Consider the following 14,314-nt stretch of genomic DNA (forward strand, 5'->3'; position numbering starts at 1 on the left):
CCCCGCCATTTTGGGGCAGCCCCTGGGTCGGTCCCCGCCATTTTGGGACGGGTCGTGCTGTTGGCTCCCACCACTTTGGACTGGACCAGAGATTTGCTAAGGCTCCAGGGACAGGGAGGGAGCAGTGGTTGTCCCACCTATGCAGAGCTCACCCTGTTCCCCCTGTCTTCCCACCTGGTTATTTTGAACCAGTCAGTCATTCCTCCGGTCTCTTACACCAGTGAAGGAATGAACTTCTTGTGAGCTCTACTGTCCTTACTTAAATTGAGTGTGTAGTCTTAGCAGTACTTTGACAGTACTTATGATTTGGTTTGTCTCTTAAATTCACACAGTTTCAATCAAGGCCTAAGAAAACTGTCACCTAAATGGAGAGGAATTCAGGTCCTGTTTTGTGAGATCTTCTGCTGTGTGTTTTAGATTTTTGTGCTGTTTAATTTTCAGTGCAAGTGTTTTTTCATGGAGATTTTTCTTCAATTAGTTGTCTGAGAAAGAAGGGGAGTCTTGAAGTAGGATCAACATCACAGCAGTGCTGAAGGTGGAATAGCTCGTTCTCCAGACAGGAGGTGTACCAAGTTTTTCAAAATCATTCCTGGAATAAGGGTAGTATTGGAAGTTTTGCTGTGATAGTTTTGGGGTTTTTTTCTACCTTGTGTCTTAGCAATAGCAGTTCAGTTAGTAATCCAAATTGACAAACTTTGTGTTGTGAATAAGGTTCTCTTTCCTTTTGATAAGTCCCACGTCAATTAACCTTTCATACCTTGATTTTTAGGTCTTTAGAGTGAGTTATGTGGAGGATATGCAGCTCTAGCAGCTGCTATAAATTTGGAAAGGTGCTGATGTACAGCAGACACTGCTTCATCTCATACATGGTGTGGCTTGTTTGTTGTGCTGTCTTCTGGAGAGGTAAATAAAGAGAAATGCCATTATAAAGGATCTGTGAACTTTAGTACTTGCAAGTGTTTTGATGTGGCGTGGACTGAATTTTTAACTCTGTACACTGGGACAGTTTATCTTTGTGGCAGGTGTTATGAATACACCTGGGGCAGGGTCACTTCTCTTGAGACTGGGGCATGGCAGTCCCCTCCCACGTGGCTGACCTGTTCATTATTGGTTGTCTTCGTTAATTTAGTGGTTATGTCATGTGACTTGATGCTCTTTGCAGTAGCTGCTGTTTTGTTTTCAGTTGTAATCTAGTTCAGATGTTCAGGTGGATTATGAGTTGGAAGGCTGTCTGGAAAGGTAAATTGTGGAATTTGAGTTGGGATTGGTCATGTCGATATTTTTCCAGAGCGTAAGATTTCTGAATCTGTTTGCACATGACTGTAAAGGTCAACCCTGTTATTCTGTCTCAAACAGTTTTACTTTGCTAATATTGGAGTAGAAGATATAGTTTGTTCAAGTTGAAGATATAGAGGACAAAAAGCAGCATCAGTACTTCAAACTTTCTGATTTCCATTTTGTCTGAAAGTATAATGCAATACACATGGATCTCCTGTGCAGTCCCAAAAATAGGCATGGCTGCCTTATGGCAAGTGTAGCTGCAGATTGGCAGGTGCAGAGATCCTGGACCAGCTTTGGATCTCTGGATGATGAAAGACAGGGAACCTGTGCTGTAGGGCTTGTGGTTCGTCCTTGGTTTCTCAGGCCTAGCGGAGGCAGATCACAGCTTGAAACAAGAGCATTGTTTGGCTGTTGCAGGATGTAGCTGTGTTCTGTGTAAGGAGAAGGCAAACAAACCAGGAAGTGGTTGGGGATTTGCCTGTGATCCCAGTCTCACATCAATATGCAGGTAAAGGTGTCTTTTCATGTAGCGTAGTGCACAAAATGAAAGCTCTAGTTCAGTTCAGCTCATCACACAGCTGATGTGCTCATGGTGGTACTTGGGGACAACTGTCGCTGTCACTGCACTCTCCAGAGCTCTCTTGTGCCTCTGGGACACGGATGGGGAAATGAACACATTGGGAAATACCTGTAGGCTGACAAAGGCATCTATTGTACAGCTAAGACCAAGTTCATCTCCTAGGACACATGGTCTAATGCTCTTGATTATCCAGTTCTTGGTCCTTGCATGCCTTGAGGACACTCCTTTCTGATTGTGTGTATGTGGACAGGTCCTGTTACACCTCTGAACTGCACACAATTGTTGTGTTCTTTTTCAAGGATGTTATTCATTTCATTTTTGTGTGCCCAGAAGTAGTTAAATACCGAGCAAGCACCTGGGAATCTGGTAATCCTGCACTAAGTTTTCAGGATAGTGGCCGGGAGTCACATGGAAGAGTTACAGGGAAAGGAACTTGATTTGTAGTAGTCATGGTAAGATGATGCACAAGTTCAAGCCATCTTTCCTTTGCCAAATTTTGACAAAGGACAGATGTAACCAATGCATATGCCATCTACCTGCCTTTTTCCTTGCAGAGCTGTTTTGGTAAAGTATGCTAATGCTACAGTAGTCAGAATGGGAGGGTATGCGTGTGTGTGTTGCACTAGGAAGCTCCTGGACACCCTCAAAGAGTAAGGTAGCATGGAATAATAGAGGATATGTTAGCTCTGTCTGGAAAAGACATGGCCTGACTAAAAGAAACTGTGCAGGATCTTAATTTTTTTTGGTTTAACTGAAAGGGTTTTTTTTTTTAATTAAACCTCAGTATTTTGCATGCCAGCATTGAAAAGACAAATTGGTAGCTAAAAGCAGTGGAATTCCTTTTCAGGCAGGTGTAAACTAGAAACCAGTAATTCTGGGAAGAGGGTATGTATTTCTCAGGGCTGTTGTTAGTGTAATAGCAGAGCTACCAGTCATTAATTAGTATGTTCCCTATGTGGAAGGGTTCGTGCAGTTGTTCTGTGCATGGAGAACTGGAGTTACTGCCAGAGATGGGACTGGATCTCTAGGGAGCAGTGCAGTTACAGGTCTGTACTGTTCCGAGCATAACTGTATGAACTTCCATGTCTTTCCAGTTGGAGATGTTGGTTGTAGCTGTAAATGTGCACACACCTGCTCTCTGATGGGTGTCTCACTTCTTGCTGGATAGGTCTCACCTCAGGCTCGGAGGGAAAACGTTGCAGGTGCTCAGTGAGGTTGTGCTGCTTGTCTCTGGCAGTGCTTTGGTTTACAGTGTTTTGTTTGTCTTGATTCTCCCGATTCCCAACCTTGTGCTATATTTTACTTGCTGTAGCTATTTTTTGCCTCTGTAACACTGTAGCTAAGCAGGCTGCCACAGTCTGCAGAGTTGGTGTTTGTAAGCAGAGCTGTGTTAACTGACACTATGAATGCTCTGTGCCTGCCAGCCTGGAGAGTAACAGTCAGGTGACAGGCTTGGGACTGACCAGCCACACGTCAGTCACCTAATTGCATCCTTATTGCCCGAGGTGCTGTCCCATGCAGGCATCTGTTTTGTTTCCCTCATTTGTCTTGTTCGAAGGTTTAGCTTAAAAGCTGTTAATGTGGTGGCTGAATAGCTGCATCCTGAAGTGTTAGGAGTATTTGCACAGTTCTGGTGAGGGGAGTTGGCAGGTCCCAGTGATGGCAAGCAGCCGTGCAGTGATGCAGGTCACATCATCTCTAGTCTGTCATTCTGCTGCGGCAGAGTCGGCTTGCCCTGTGTTCTTCTCTCCAGTGGAGAAAGACAGGTGGTGAGCGTGAAACCCCTTCTCTGAAAGGAGATGGTCTGTGTTTTTCTTTATCATAGTCTAGCTGCTGACAAGAAAGGAACATGAATTCCTCTTCTCCTGCTTTCCTGGTTGTCTTGGGAATGGATTTTAGTCTCTTTGAGTGCTTGTCTACTGGTTAAGAAAGTAGAAACCTTTGCCTTCCTCTCTTGCTTCACGTGTTCCTTGCTCACGCTTGTCTAGGTTGGTTACTTTTACGTAGTTGCAGTGGGATATCTTGGGTGTGGGTGGGGTCAGCTGTGAAACTGGGTCTCTGAACATAGGCAGGGTAGAGGAAAACACAGGAAAGGGCAGGTTACCAAATGGAAATAAAAAATCAGTTGATCCTAGGGGTCTGTTTTAATGAAGTGGAGAGTATTTCTTTTGGTTTCAATAGCAAGACCTTGAATAGCTTGGTTCTTGAACAACATAAACCCGGGTGTTACAAAACACTGTCTGTCTTGTGGAGTGTTCTCCCTGCAAAGGTATGAGAGTCTTTGGTTCTTCTTCCTTCTCCTTATGTCTGCCTTGCTTCTGAGGCACGTGGTGAAAGTCCTGAAGCATTGATGATGTAGGCTCACGGGAGAGTGAACACCTCTGAGTGTTTTTTGTCGTGCCCTTCAAGAGGTGTCAAACCTGGTATTGCTGTGAAGAGCATCACATCGCCTCGGGGAGAGATGTTATTCCACAGACAGAGAAACAAAGGAAGATGAAGGGATTTGCCCCAAGTCATACAAGTCTGTACAAGAGATACAGGTAGAGTGTGGAACATCCTGGTTGTGAGATGGTTTCTTCCTCATAGCTTCTGTAACGTGCTATGCCTTGATTGCCACACACAAAACTACGAAAGGAATTCTGATATTCCAGGGCTTGAGGAGATTTTATTCAGAGTCATGTGTATGTTGGGCTTCCTTCCAAACTTGCACATTATTTTAATGGACGAATTTGTTCCTGTGTGCCTAGAAACTAATACACAAGTCTCTAGGAGTTATGTACCAACACATAGGAATGGTCCAATTCCTGGTTTATTTTGGGTCTGTTGTACTGACTCATTTCATTTGTCATTTTTTTTAATTTGCTGCTTGGACTGTGATTTTTATCTGTGCATCTTGTCTTTCAGTAGCAGTTCTAGTGAGTAATTGTTGAAGGATTTTGCCTCTTTACTTATGAAACAAAAATAGCTTCGGAAGTCAGTGATTAATATGACATTTAATTACGTTCTTTTGCAATTGCTGTAGATTGAAAAGCTGAATGTGCATGTATTTAGAGAAACTGTTGCTAAACAAGTTTTTTTTTCTTGTTTTGGGTAATTTATTTGCGTGTAACTATGGAAGCAGTATGGAGCAGATAGATCACTAAACAATATAAGGCACTAAATTACTCTTCTGACATACATATGTGAGGACCTGACTGAACACAGCATCTGTTCATGAGACTAGAAGAGTGAATGAAATTGGGTATGTCAGCATTGGAGAGAGGATCAGTTCTGGGTTTGTGCATGATGTGCAGGAAAACAAACTGTTTGGAAAAAAGCAAATGAAATAATTGCATCCTGCAAAGCCCTTCTGTCTCTCCCTAGTGCTCAGGAGCACAGTCTGTGTCTGTAGAGTTGAGACCTTCACCTTGAGGGGAGTTTAGATGGGTTATCACTTGGCCTTTACTTCATGAGAACTTGTGGAAGCAGCAGGAGGATTATTTTATCCCAGAATGAGCTATTCAGAGGTTTCTTAGGCACTCTGAAGATAGAAAAGCAAGCTTGTATTGTTATGGTAGTTCTAAAAGCAATGTAACCAAACAGCAACTCAAAAGGAAGCAGTGTGCTGCATCTGATTTGGTTTGGGCTTGTAGATGTCTTCAGGTGCCTCCAGTTTTGGTGTGAATCCACAGTATTATCCTCCCACCTTTGTGCTTTTTTGATTTTTTTCCATCAAATGGACTATTTCAAGTCTTTCATATGACTTGCTCTTCTGTTAAACTGATATGGAATTCTGTAGTGGGATTTGTAAGAGGAGCCTTTTGTTGAAGGACAGCTTTGAGTTTAGGTCCTAGCATTTTAATTTTTGGAGACTTACCCACAAACATGAGTCTGCAGCTTGGTCCATATAATGAATAACTGCCTTGTTCTGAACTCGTGCTGTTGACTGGCTCTGCCTTGAAACACGGTAGGTGTATGAGAAGTATTACATGATTTTGATAATCTTGACTCTGATACTCAGAGTGCTCTTGCCACTGCAGCACAGCGACCAAGCTGCTTATATGGTTTAGAAGTTTCAGTGTCTCTTTTTAAGTTGTCAAATGTCACAGTGTGAAGTTTGGAATCCCAAGCATAAAAGTGCCCTAAGGTAATTGGGGTGGAAGTCTTAAGAGATGTTTTATGTGCAAATTGAAGTATTCAGAGGTATTCAGCATAGATAGAGCTTCAAGAACTTCCATGCAGATGCTAAGGAAGTATTATTACCTAAACTGGTTTATAGTTCTCTTCATTGATGTAAGCAGGTTGGATCTCAGATACTGTGCTCTTGAGAAAGTTTATTTAGGAAGAAATTCCTTACAGAGAGGGTAATCAGGCATTGGAATGGGCTGCCCAGGGAAGTGGTGGATTCTCCATCCTTGGAGCTTTTTAAGATGAGACTGGATGTGGCACTTAGTTCCACGGTCTAGTAACAGTGGTGGTAGTGGACCAAGAGTTGGACTTGATGATCTCGGAAGTCTTTTCCAACCCGACTGATTCTATGATTCTGTGATTCTATTGGCCCCCTGTTGATCTTATCCCAGATAGGTTTGTATCTGGGCATACTCCTTTGATTTAAACATACACCAGTATTTGCAGACAGCTACAGAATAGAAGGTGAGATAATGAGCATCCTTCTTCTCATTGCCTCAGTTATTCGTATTTGATGTTCTTAACACTAATTCCTGCCAGTCAGTCCAGTTCTGATCATGCTCACTTATGAAAAGTGGTCAGTGGATTCCCTGGTGACTACACTCGGATGGGAATGTGTGAGTTTGACTGTGTAGACTCTTTCTAGCAGTGAAGAGATGGGTTTTGTTTTACTAATTCAGTATATGCAAGATGCCTTAGACAAATAGCAAACCAGAGAATCTTCCGGTGACATCTGCCTTAGTCTGAAATGGTTCTGGCATTAGAAATGGCTTTGTTTGTCTGCAAGGCCTGGTGGCACTTGTCCAGGGTGCCATGGAACCAACCCTTGGACTGGAGCTGGACACTGTGTGCTGTGCCTTGTTTCTGTGCCATGGCAGCTTTGGGACAATGAGTGGATCAGTCAGTCACATGTGAGCCTGGAGATCCCTTCTCTGACTTGCTCTGCTTCGGTTTTTTGTGATACCATATTTAAACACAAGTAAAACAGTGATTTTAAGGAGCATGCAAAGCAAACTACATAGCAAATAAGTGTGTGTGATGTTTGTTTTCTTAACTGGTTGGTAACCATGTGGTATGACAATGGAATTTAGTTCCAAAGAAGTCGTGGTGGTTGCATAGTAGCTGTGTAATATATCTGTACCCACTGATTTAACCATTTGGTGACTGATTTTGACATTTGTTGATTATATTGGAGTTAAAATCAAGTTCTAGGAAAAAGTAACTTAGCAAATGACTTTGGAAATCCATCTCTAAAGTGACCTGAATTCATGCTCCTCAGTGTTGTAGAACGGGGATCTCCCTGTTTCTGTCCAGCCTATATGCATAGATCATGTCATTGGTGTGGTGTCCCAGCTCCCTCTTTTCAGGTCAGACCAAACGACAGAGGGAGCTGAGTTAGGTGGAAAAAGTCACAGGAGAGGGGGGGAAATATGCTGAAGATAAAACTGCTGTTGAAATTTTTTTAGCTTTTTGGTTGTTAGTGGGGTTTTTTTTTGTTTTGGGGGGGTGGTTTGGTTTTGTTGGGGTTTGGGTTGTGGTTTTTTTTGTGAACTATGATAGTGGATATTCATTGCAGGTGTCTTACCAATGTCTTGGATAGATTGAAAAGCTTTCTTATGAAAAGTTGAGCAAGAAGCACATCCTGCCTAAAGGCATCACCTTGGTTACATCTTTAGTAACCTGATGTGTCCAGTGGACTGAAGTTTGAGAGACTAAAGCTTTGATGGCACAGTGAAATGGAATTGAATTAACACTTCTGACCTAGATCACACAACATAATCCCTTTATATAAATGTTTAGTCAGAGTTTTGACCTGACAAAAAATAGTGTTCTGGTTGGTTGTTAAGTTTCTGATGTATGTTAATGTTTGGTTTTGAATCTTAGTGTTAGGAAAAGGAAGTGTTGGTGACATGAAGCTCTGTCTCTTGGAGAAATATCTTGGTTGCTCCTGCAAACAGCTGTCACTCCTGACAAGTGTTTCTTGACTTCAGAAATGTGGATCGTTTCTTGAAATTTTTTTTGATTGCGGAACTTGTTTTGTGCCAGCTAGGGACATGCTAAAAATCAAGTTAGGGATATAATTATGAGGATTGTAATGCAATGTGGATGATAAACTCAACAGAACTTCGTAGGACTGTACAGAGGAAACTTTCTTTAAAAATGCTGAGGTGCTGTTGAAGTGAAAGCACATCTGTTTAAATGTACTGGGATGTGCAAGAGGTGCATTTGCAAAGGCAGAAAGAATTGGAAGAAAATACATGGGTTGGTTGCATTACTGTACATCTCCAAAGTAAAAATCACCCCAAAGATCCTTGCTTTGTTGGAACTTAGTGTTGTTTGCAGGCTGGAAGATGGTGCCATGGGCACTGTCTTTAAACTGTGTAAGGTATCTGTGTTGAGCTGAGGTGTTTGCTGCTCTGTACTGAGGCTGCACTGGGAGCCCACTGCATTAGTGTCTGCAAATGGAAATACTCGAACAGACGTTGTGAGCAGAAAGCTCTGATTCTTTTTGTTTGCAAAAAGTACCGTACCCTTCACCGTGTCACATTTAGCCTCAGGTTTTAATAATTCAGTAGTGAGTGTCTGTATGATAGCACAGCGCTAGAACTTTAAGAAATCTCTTTGAATGAAGCCTGGTGGATTGTGACTTGTTGCCAAATTTTACCCTGATTACCTAGTTGCAGTTTGTTGACATAAGACCTGTTTAATGCTCAAGTATTTTGTGCTACAGTGTGATTTCTGGAGGTGAATGGAGGCTAACATTCTGATATTTAATTGAACCGTTGGTGAGCTGCTAGTCAGGTTCTGTGCTACCTTCCTTGTAGACAGGAAGCGTTAGTTACATACAAGCATCTATTATATACAGTTAGAGAGGTAAAGGTGTTAGTCTATTTTTATCCCAGTGAACAGCAAGAGGAGGTGATGGCATAATACATGAACGTAGTACAGTGGTTGTGACTAATTCTCAGGCAGCTTGATTCAAAATTGAAATTTTGAAGTGTTTTTTTGTATTTTTCTAACCAGAGTATGTGGTAAAGGGATCAGTTCTACCCTAAGAAATAGCATGTTTTGTCTTGGGTGCATAAGACTTATTCCTTCCAGGACATATCAAATGCTTGCCTTGTTCTAGAGCATGCATCAAATCAGCTGTTCAGTCAATCTGGTTTCATTTTCCTTAAACTTAGAATATTGCAGGAATTGCAGGTGTGCCTGTTTCAATAGCTGTGTTCAATTCAAATGGTTAGCAGATTTCTCTGCATCAGGAAGTCGGTGGGTTTTGTTTCTCAACAACAGAACAGCCGAGGCAGTCAGGCAGAAGGTGACACAGAAGCAGTGCTGTCACTGCAGTAGTCCAGCATGTCTAGTAAGTCACCTGGATACTCTTGAGAAGCAGGTGGGGTGAGGAGTATGATGTGCTGTACTGCAGGACATGGAGCTCTGTTCCTTTGGCTGTTCACTGGACCAAAACTTGAGCATCTCAAGTTTGGCCCCTGGGCAAGTCTGGTGCGTGGGTGTTACTAAATAAGGAAGCTTCACAAAATCTATAGCAGACCTTAATTCAGCTTTCCCAGCTCACTCAGTAACTTGAAGTGCTGTGGATGCCCCAGGTCTGATGCTTCTGTCAGAGCTTTTTGGGACTGCAGCTGGAGCCAGGAGAACTGATATGTGGGAGTGCCTGCTCGAGGCAGGGCAGCAGTGCTGTTAACGCAGAGGTGCAGACCTGCCTGCTGGGGCTGCACTGTGGTGTCCTGCTGGGCTGTGAATTCGCAGCTGCTGTTTTTCCAGCACTGCCTAGGAGCAGATACTGAGTTGAGGAAAACAGTGCTGCTTGTCTAAACTAGCCTTGATAGTCAGCTTGTTACATGGTGGGAATTTGTGTGGGCAGTGGGAAAAGGAGCAGTGGTATGTCCCTTGGAATGCATTGTCTGCACACTTGAAAGAAAGTGGAGAAATATTCAACTCCCAAATGTGTCTGTAGAAATGCATTATTTTAGAAGTAGGGAGCTATTTCTGCCTTGGTTTTGGGAATGCTGAGAGTGCAAGCTTAGAGGCAACATCTGTCAACTGCTCTTCTGGATGGAGCTGTGTCTCGGGTGTGTTTATGACCAAGGCTGATAAAAAAAATCAAGTGGCTGAATTCCGTGTGCTTTTAAAGGTATTGCTCTCACAAATTATATAAAAATCTTTATAGCTTCAAGAATTAAACAGTGTTGCCTACAAAACAGTCAGGTATTTCTTGTGTCTGCTTTTAGTGTAGCACTCATAAACGTGCCTGAGAGAAGGCAGTGCCTCTGGGGGAAGGACTGCTGTCTGTGTGGGGAGGAGGGAGGCTTGGAGGGTCAGTACAAGTGCCCTGAAATTATCCCAGTGGATGTCAATGAACGTGCAGAGTTACAGGCAGCGTAGCAGTGCACCACAAGAGAAGTTGAGCAGCTGTAAGGGGGGGGTGGCATCCTAACAGTGTGTGGGGATCACAGAAGGAGTCTGAGAGCCAGGAATGCCTGTGTTTGTCATATATGGCACGAAGATGTGATCAAAACTGAGCTGCTAGAAACAGCTCTTGGCATGGGTTCTAGTCCTTTTTGGAGTTTCTTCTTAGGTGTCCTGGCTAAGGACACCTGGCTGCTTTTGTGTCTTGAGTACCTCATAAAGCTATAGAGGTCAGAGTTCCCTTTGTTTCCCAGCAAAGAGCATGCACTAGAAACGCTTTTCAAGGTTTTGAGGATTCTTTCATTATGGACTTGAAGGAAGGTTTTATTTCTTCTAGTTGCTGGGAGCTTATTTGAAGGGCATTCATGCTCCAACTGGTCTTATTTTGTATTTTGGGTGGATTTGTAGCCCATAAAGTGATTCACTCCAGTGCATTCGGCTTGCAAACTACAGTGCTTGGGAGGCTCTGCAGTTCTGGAGGGGGGTCATCTCTGGAGTGGGGTGGCTCTGGCTGCAGGTCAACCTGATCCTGGGAAATCTGGTTCTGGAGTTAACAGGGAGGAGACATGGACACATGGTCCAGGCATCAAGTGATGCAGAGTAAGTTAGCAGTGAAAATATAGCTCAAGGCAGAAGTGGATTCAGAACACAGATGAATACACTTGAATTTATATGTATAAATATAATAAATGAATAAATATATAGCCAGGGATTCACTACTTGTCAGAATAAATAGCCAAGGGATGCACTACTTAGAGGAACAACATTTGTTACTTCTATTTTTTTAAAAATTATTTAGAAAAGAAGTTAATTGTCTGTATATCTAAAATAATCCATAACTTTATTCAGAGTGTTTGTTGATATTATTCTAGACGATCTCCACAAAATGGCTCTCAGCACTCTGAAAGATGGTAAAGGTGCTGGAAGATTTTTCAGCCTTATTTTGTTCTACCTGAGTTAGCAAATGGGGTACTTGGAATTTGGACAGCTACACTGTTTCCTGGTTGGAGTTTCAGGAATGTGACGTGATGAAGTGTAAATCAAATGTTGAGGCCTGTGAAATTAGTCAAGGTTGACCTTAAACACGCAGAGGGAAAAAACAGACAAGTGTGACTGATGTAGAATTTCATTAAAAACAAACAAACAAAACCCAGCCCAGGAAAGAAAGGCAAAACATTGCCATTTAGTTGATAATAAGATCCCAAAAGGGAATAGTTAAGTTGACAGAAATGACGGTTCAAGGGGAAAAGCTAAGAAAGAAGTGTGAGCTTCGTAAAGAGTTTTTAATTCTGCTAGGTATCTACTGGCTTATATAACTGTAGATGCTATTTTATATATATATTTATATATATTTGCTTTTTAGCAGATATTTCAGAGAAAAGTGCAGTGTGACTGTCCTGGGTAACTTTTGAGGATTTTGTGCTCAGATGAGTTTGATGGAAATAAAGGACTGAAAGAGAGGAGGCTCCTACAAACCTTTTGTGCTCTAAACCCGGATGGCCACTGAGGCCCAGGCAGCTCAGTGGGATGGGGGAGAGAATGGGAATGGGGATGGTGAGAACTCCTGGATTGAGATGGAGTTCACTGAGTGAGTTTTGGTTCAGAGGTGTGCCGCTTGACCCTTGGAGGAAAGAGTTTTTATCGTGTTGATATTTACTGATGGAAAACCGTTCAAGGTCACAGGTCTTCTGGCCAAAACCAGGACCAGGTCTGCTTTTACGGCTCCCCAGCACTCGAGTGTTGGCTGATATTGCCACCTAATGGCGAGAACAGCGCTTGGCTGAGGATTTAGGGGCTTTTTACTCCGTTGTGTTGGTGGTTCTTACGCAGTCGTGTCTGCTCAGGTTACGTCAGAGCTGTTGTCAGGGGAACTTGAGACTTGGCGTTTCCTTCTTGTCCTTCTGCTAGTCAGAGAGAATTTTAAGGCTGTAAAAACTGGTTAAGAAGCCAGGAAGTGATTGTTATTTTATCGTTATGACTCTTGTGTGTTACCCGAGTACTGCTTTATGGTTTTGGTCAAATATTGGTGCTTGAAAGCAAGTACTTTTATTGTGAGGATAGTTCAAAACCTCTTCCAGTAAAGAAGGTCTGCACATCACTCTGACATGATTCCCCATGCTGGTGTTAGGGGGCCCTTCTGGATCATTTCATCTCCAGCTGGAGTTCAGCATTAGAGGTTGAGCAAATAAGAGTGTGTGTCCTGTGAAATTTTTGGGAGGGCCCTAGGGCTGTTGTACTAAAATTGGCAGTAATTCTGTTTTGACAGCGTAGCATCACATTTGGCTAAATGAGGAATTAAGTTTTAAAATAATAAGTATTTAATCTTCAAGGGAAATTTCTTAATAGAGCTTAACTTCTCGAGTGGAAGTGATTATGTGCTCGTTTGCTCAAGCTCATGAGACTTGCATTAAATGAGGTGCATTATACTTGATAAGCACTGCTTGCAGATGCTATCAGGAGACACGAAACGTGCATTTCAGCTGGCTGCCTGATTATCACGGGAGTTAATCGCTCTAATTTACATATTTCTGTCCTGACTCTGTACCTGAGCTGCTGCCCTGGCTGAACGTTCCCATGGTGCAGTTGGCGTACGATCAGACAGCAGTCACTTCAGGAAGGCGTGGATTTTTGTGAGCTCTTCTCTGAGGTGGATTTCCTAAAACTGTGGGAAAGCTGTGCCAGGTGAGCCTTGAGGTGGTGCCAGTGTGACCTTCTTGAGCAGTAGGCAGGACTAACAGAAGACAGAAAAGACAGGGGAGTGTTGATTTTTCCCTTTGGTTTGCCCAAGCATTTGGAAGTACTTGCTGTGTAGGCTGTTTCACTTGGCTTGGGGGTATAATTCCTGCCTCAGTAATTCTTCTCTACCAGCGAAGAGGATAAAATCCCCTCCTGCTGGGAAGCTGGAAGGTGGGCTCAACTTCTGGCTTGCACTTTATGCCATGGTTGGACTAAACATTCCTGGTGGGACTGGTTGTGAGAAGATGCTGAGTTGTACTCGGTGTGTTTAGTGTGGTTTAAATAAAAACACTTGTTTTAGAGCTGACTGCTTGCACCGTCTGGGAGTGCAGGGAGGCTCTTGAGGCAAACCTGGAAAGTTGCTTGACTTCTTCAGCATCTCTCAAGACTTTATCTTGTTTTAATATTTTACTTTTTATGTTTTAAAATGTAGATTTAGGGAATTAATATTAACCCTTATCGAATATTGGGGGATTTAGAAATGTGGAATATCTGGAGAATACCTTCACTTGGTTCAGGTTTTTGGATGACTCTAAGTACTTCAGGGTTAATACCTGTATACGAAGTTTGCACTGGGCTTTATAAAGTGGTTTGAATGTGAAAATGCTTTTCAGATTATTTTCATTTAATATTGAGAAAATGTTTTCATGTAATATTTTGAGAACATAATAAAATCCTTATGTTTTTTGTCAAGAAGACTTGACTTTAGATTAATGGAGTGTGACAGCAAATCTTTACCTTTTTCAAGTGTTTGTCACTCGTCACTTAATGACTGACACAGTCTTTCTTACTCATTCCTTAGCGTGTAGTCATGTTGACTGCAGGAATTACAAACTCCAGTAGCTTCATTTGTTTACACTTGTGTTTTCCAGGTGGCTTCTCGACGGTGTTCCTGGTCCGCACCCACAGCGGGATACGCTGTGCACTGAAACGGATGTGTGTTAATAATGTGCCAGATCTCAACATATGCAAGAGAGAAATCACAATTATGGTAAGAAGGCCATTACTTGTAACTGCAGAATGAGTCAATCTGTGGTATACACACACCTAATCCCTCTGCAGTGATAGTTATTTCTAGATCCTGGTTTGTTTTGACCTTATGGTTCTGATTTTCCACTG

General features: G+C 42.5%; 1 protein-coding gene across 3 annotated transcripts in view; it reads left to right on the forward strand.

Annotated features, from left to right (window-relative positions):
• BMP2K (BMP2 inducible kinase) overlaps positions 1-14,314 on the forward strand; it is a 47,129-nt gene that overhangs the window by 4,738 nt on the left and 28,077 nt on the right. For 2 of the 3 annotated variants that reach the window (XM_027668539.1, XM_027668541.1), the window contains one exon: positions 14,068-14,186. In XM_027668539.1, coding sequence (XP_027524340.1) covers positions 14,068-14,186 — 119 coding nt within the window. Of the gene's footprint in view, positions 1-677; positions 904-14,067; positions 14,187-14,314 lie in introns of those variants that run through there. The other variant, XM_027668540.1, reaches the window with a different exon arrangement.

Source organism: Corapipo altera, unplaced genomic scaffold, assembly GCF_003945725.1.
Source record: "Corapipo altera isolate COAL_440 unplaced genomic scaffold, ASM394572v1 274, whole genome shotgun sequence".
NCBI lineage: Eukaryota > Metazoa > Chordata > Aves > Passeriformes > Pipridae > Corapipo > Corapipo altera.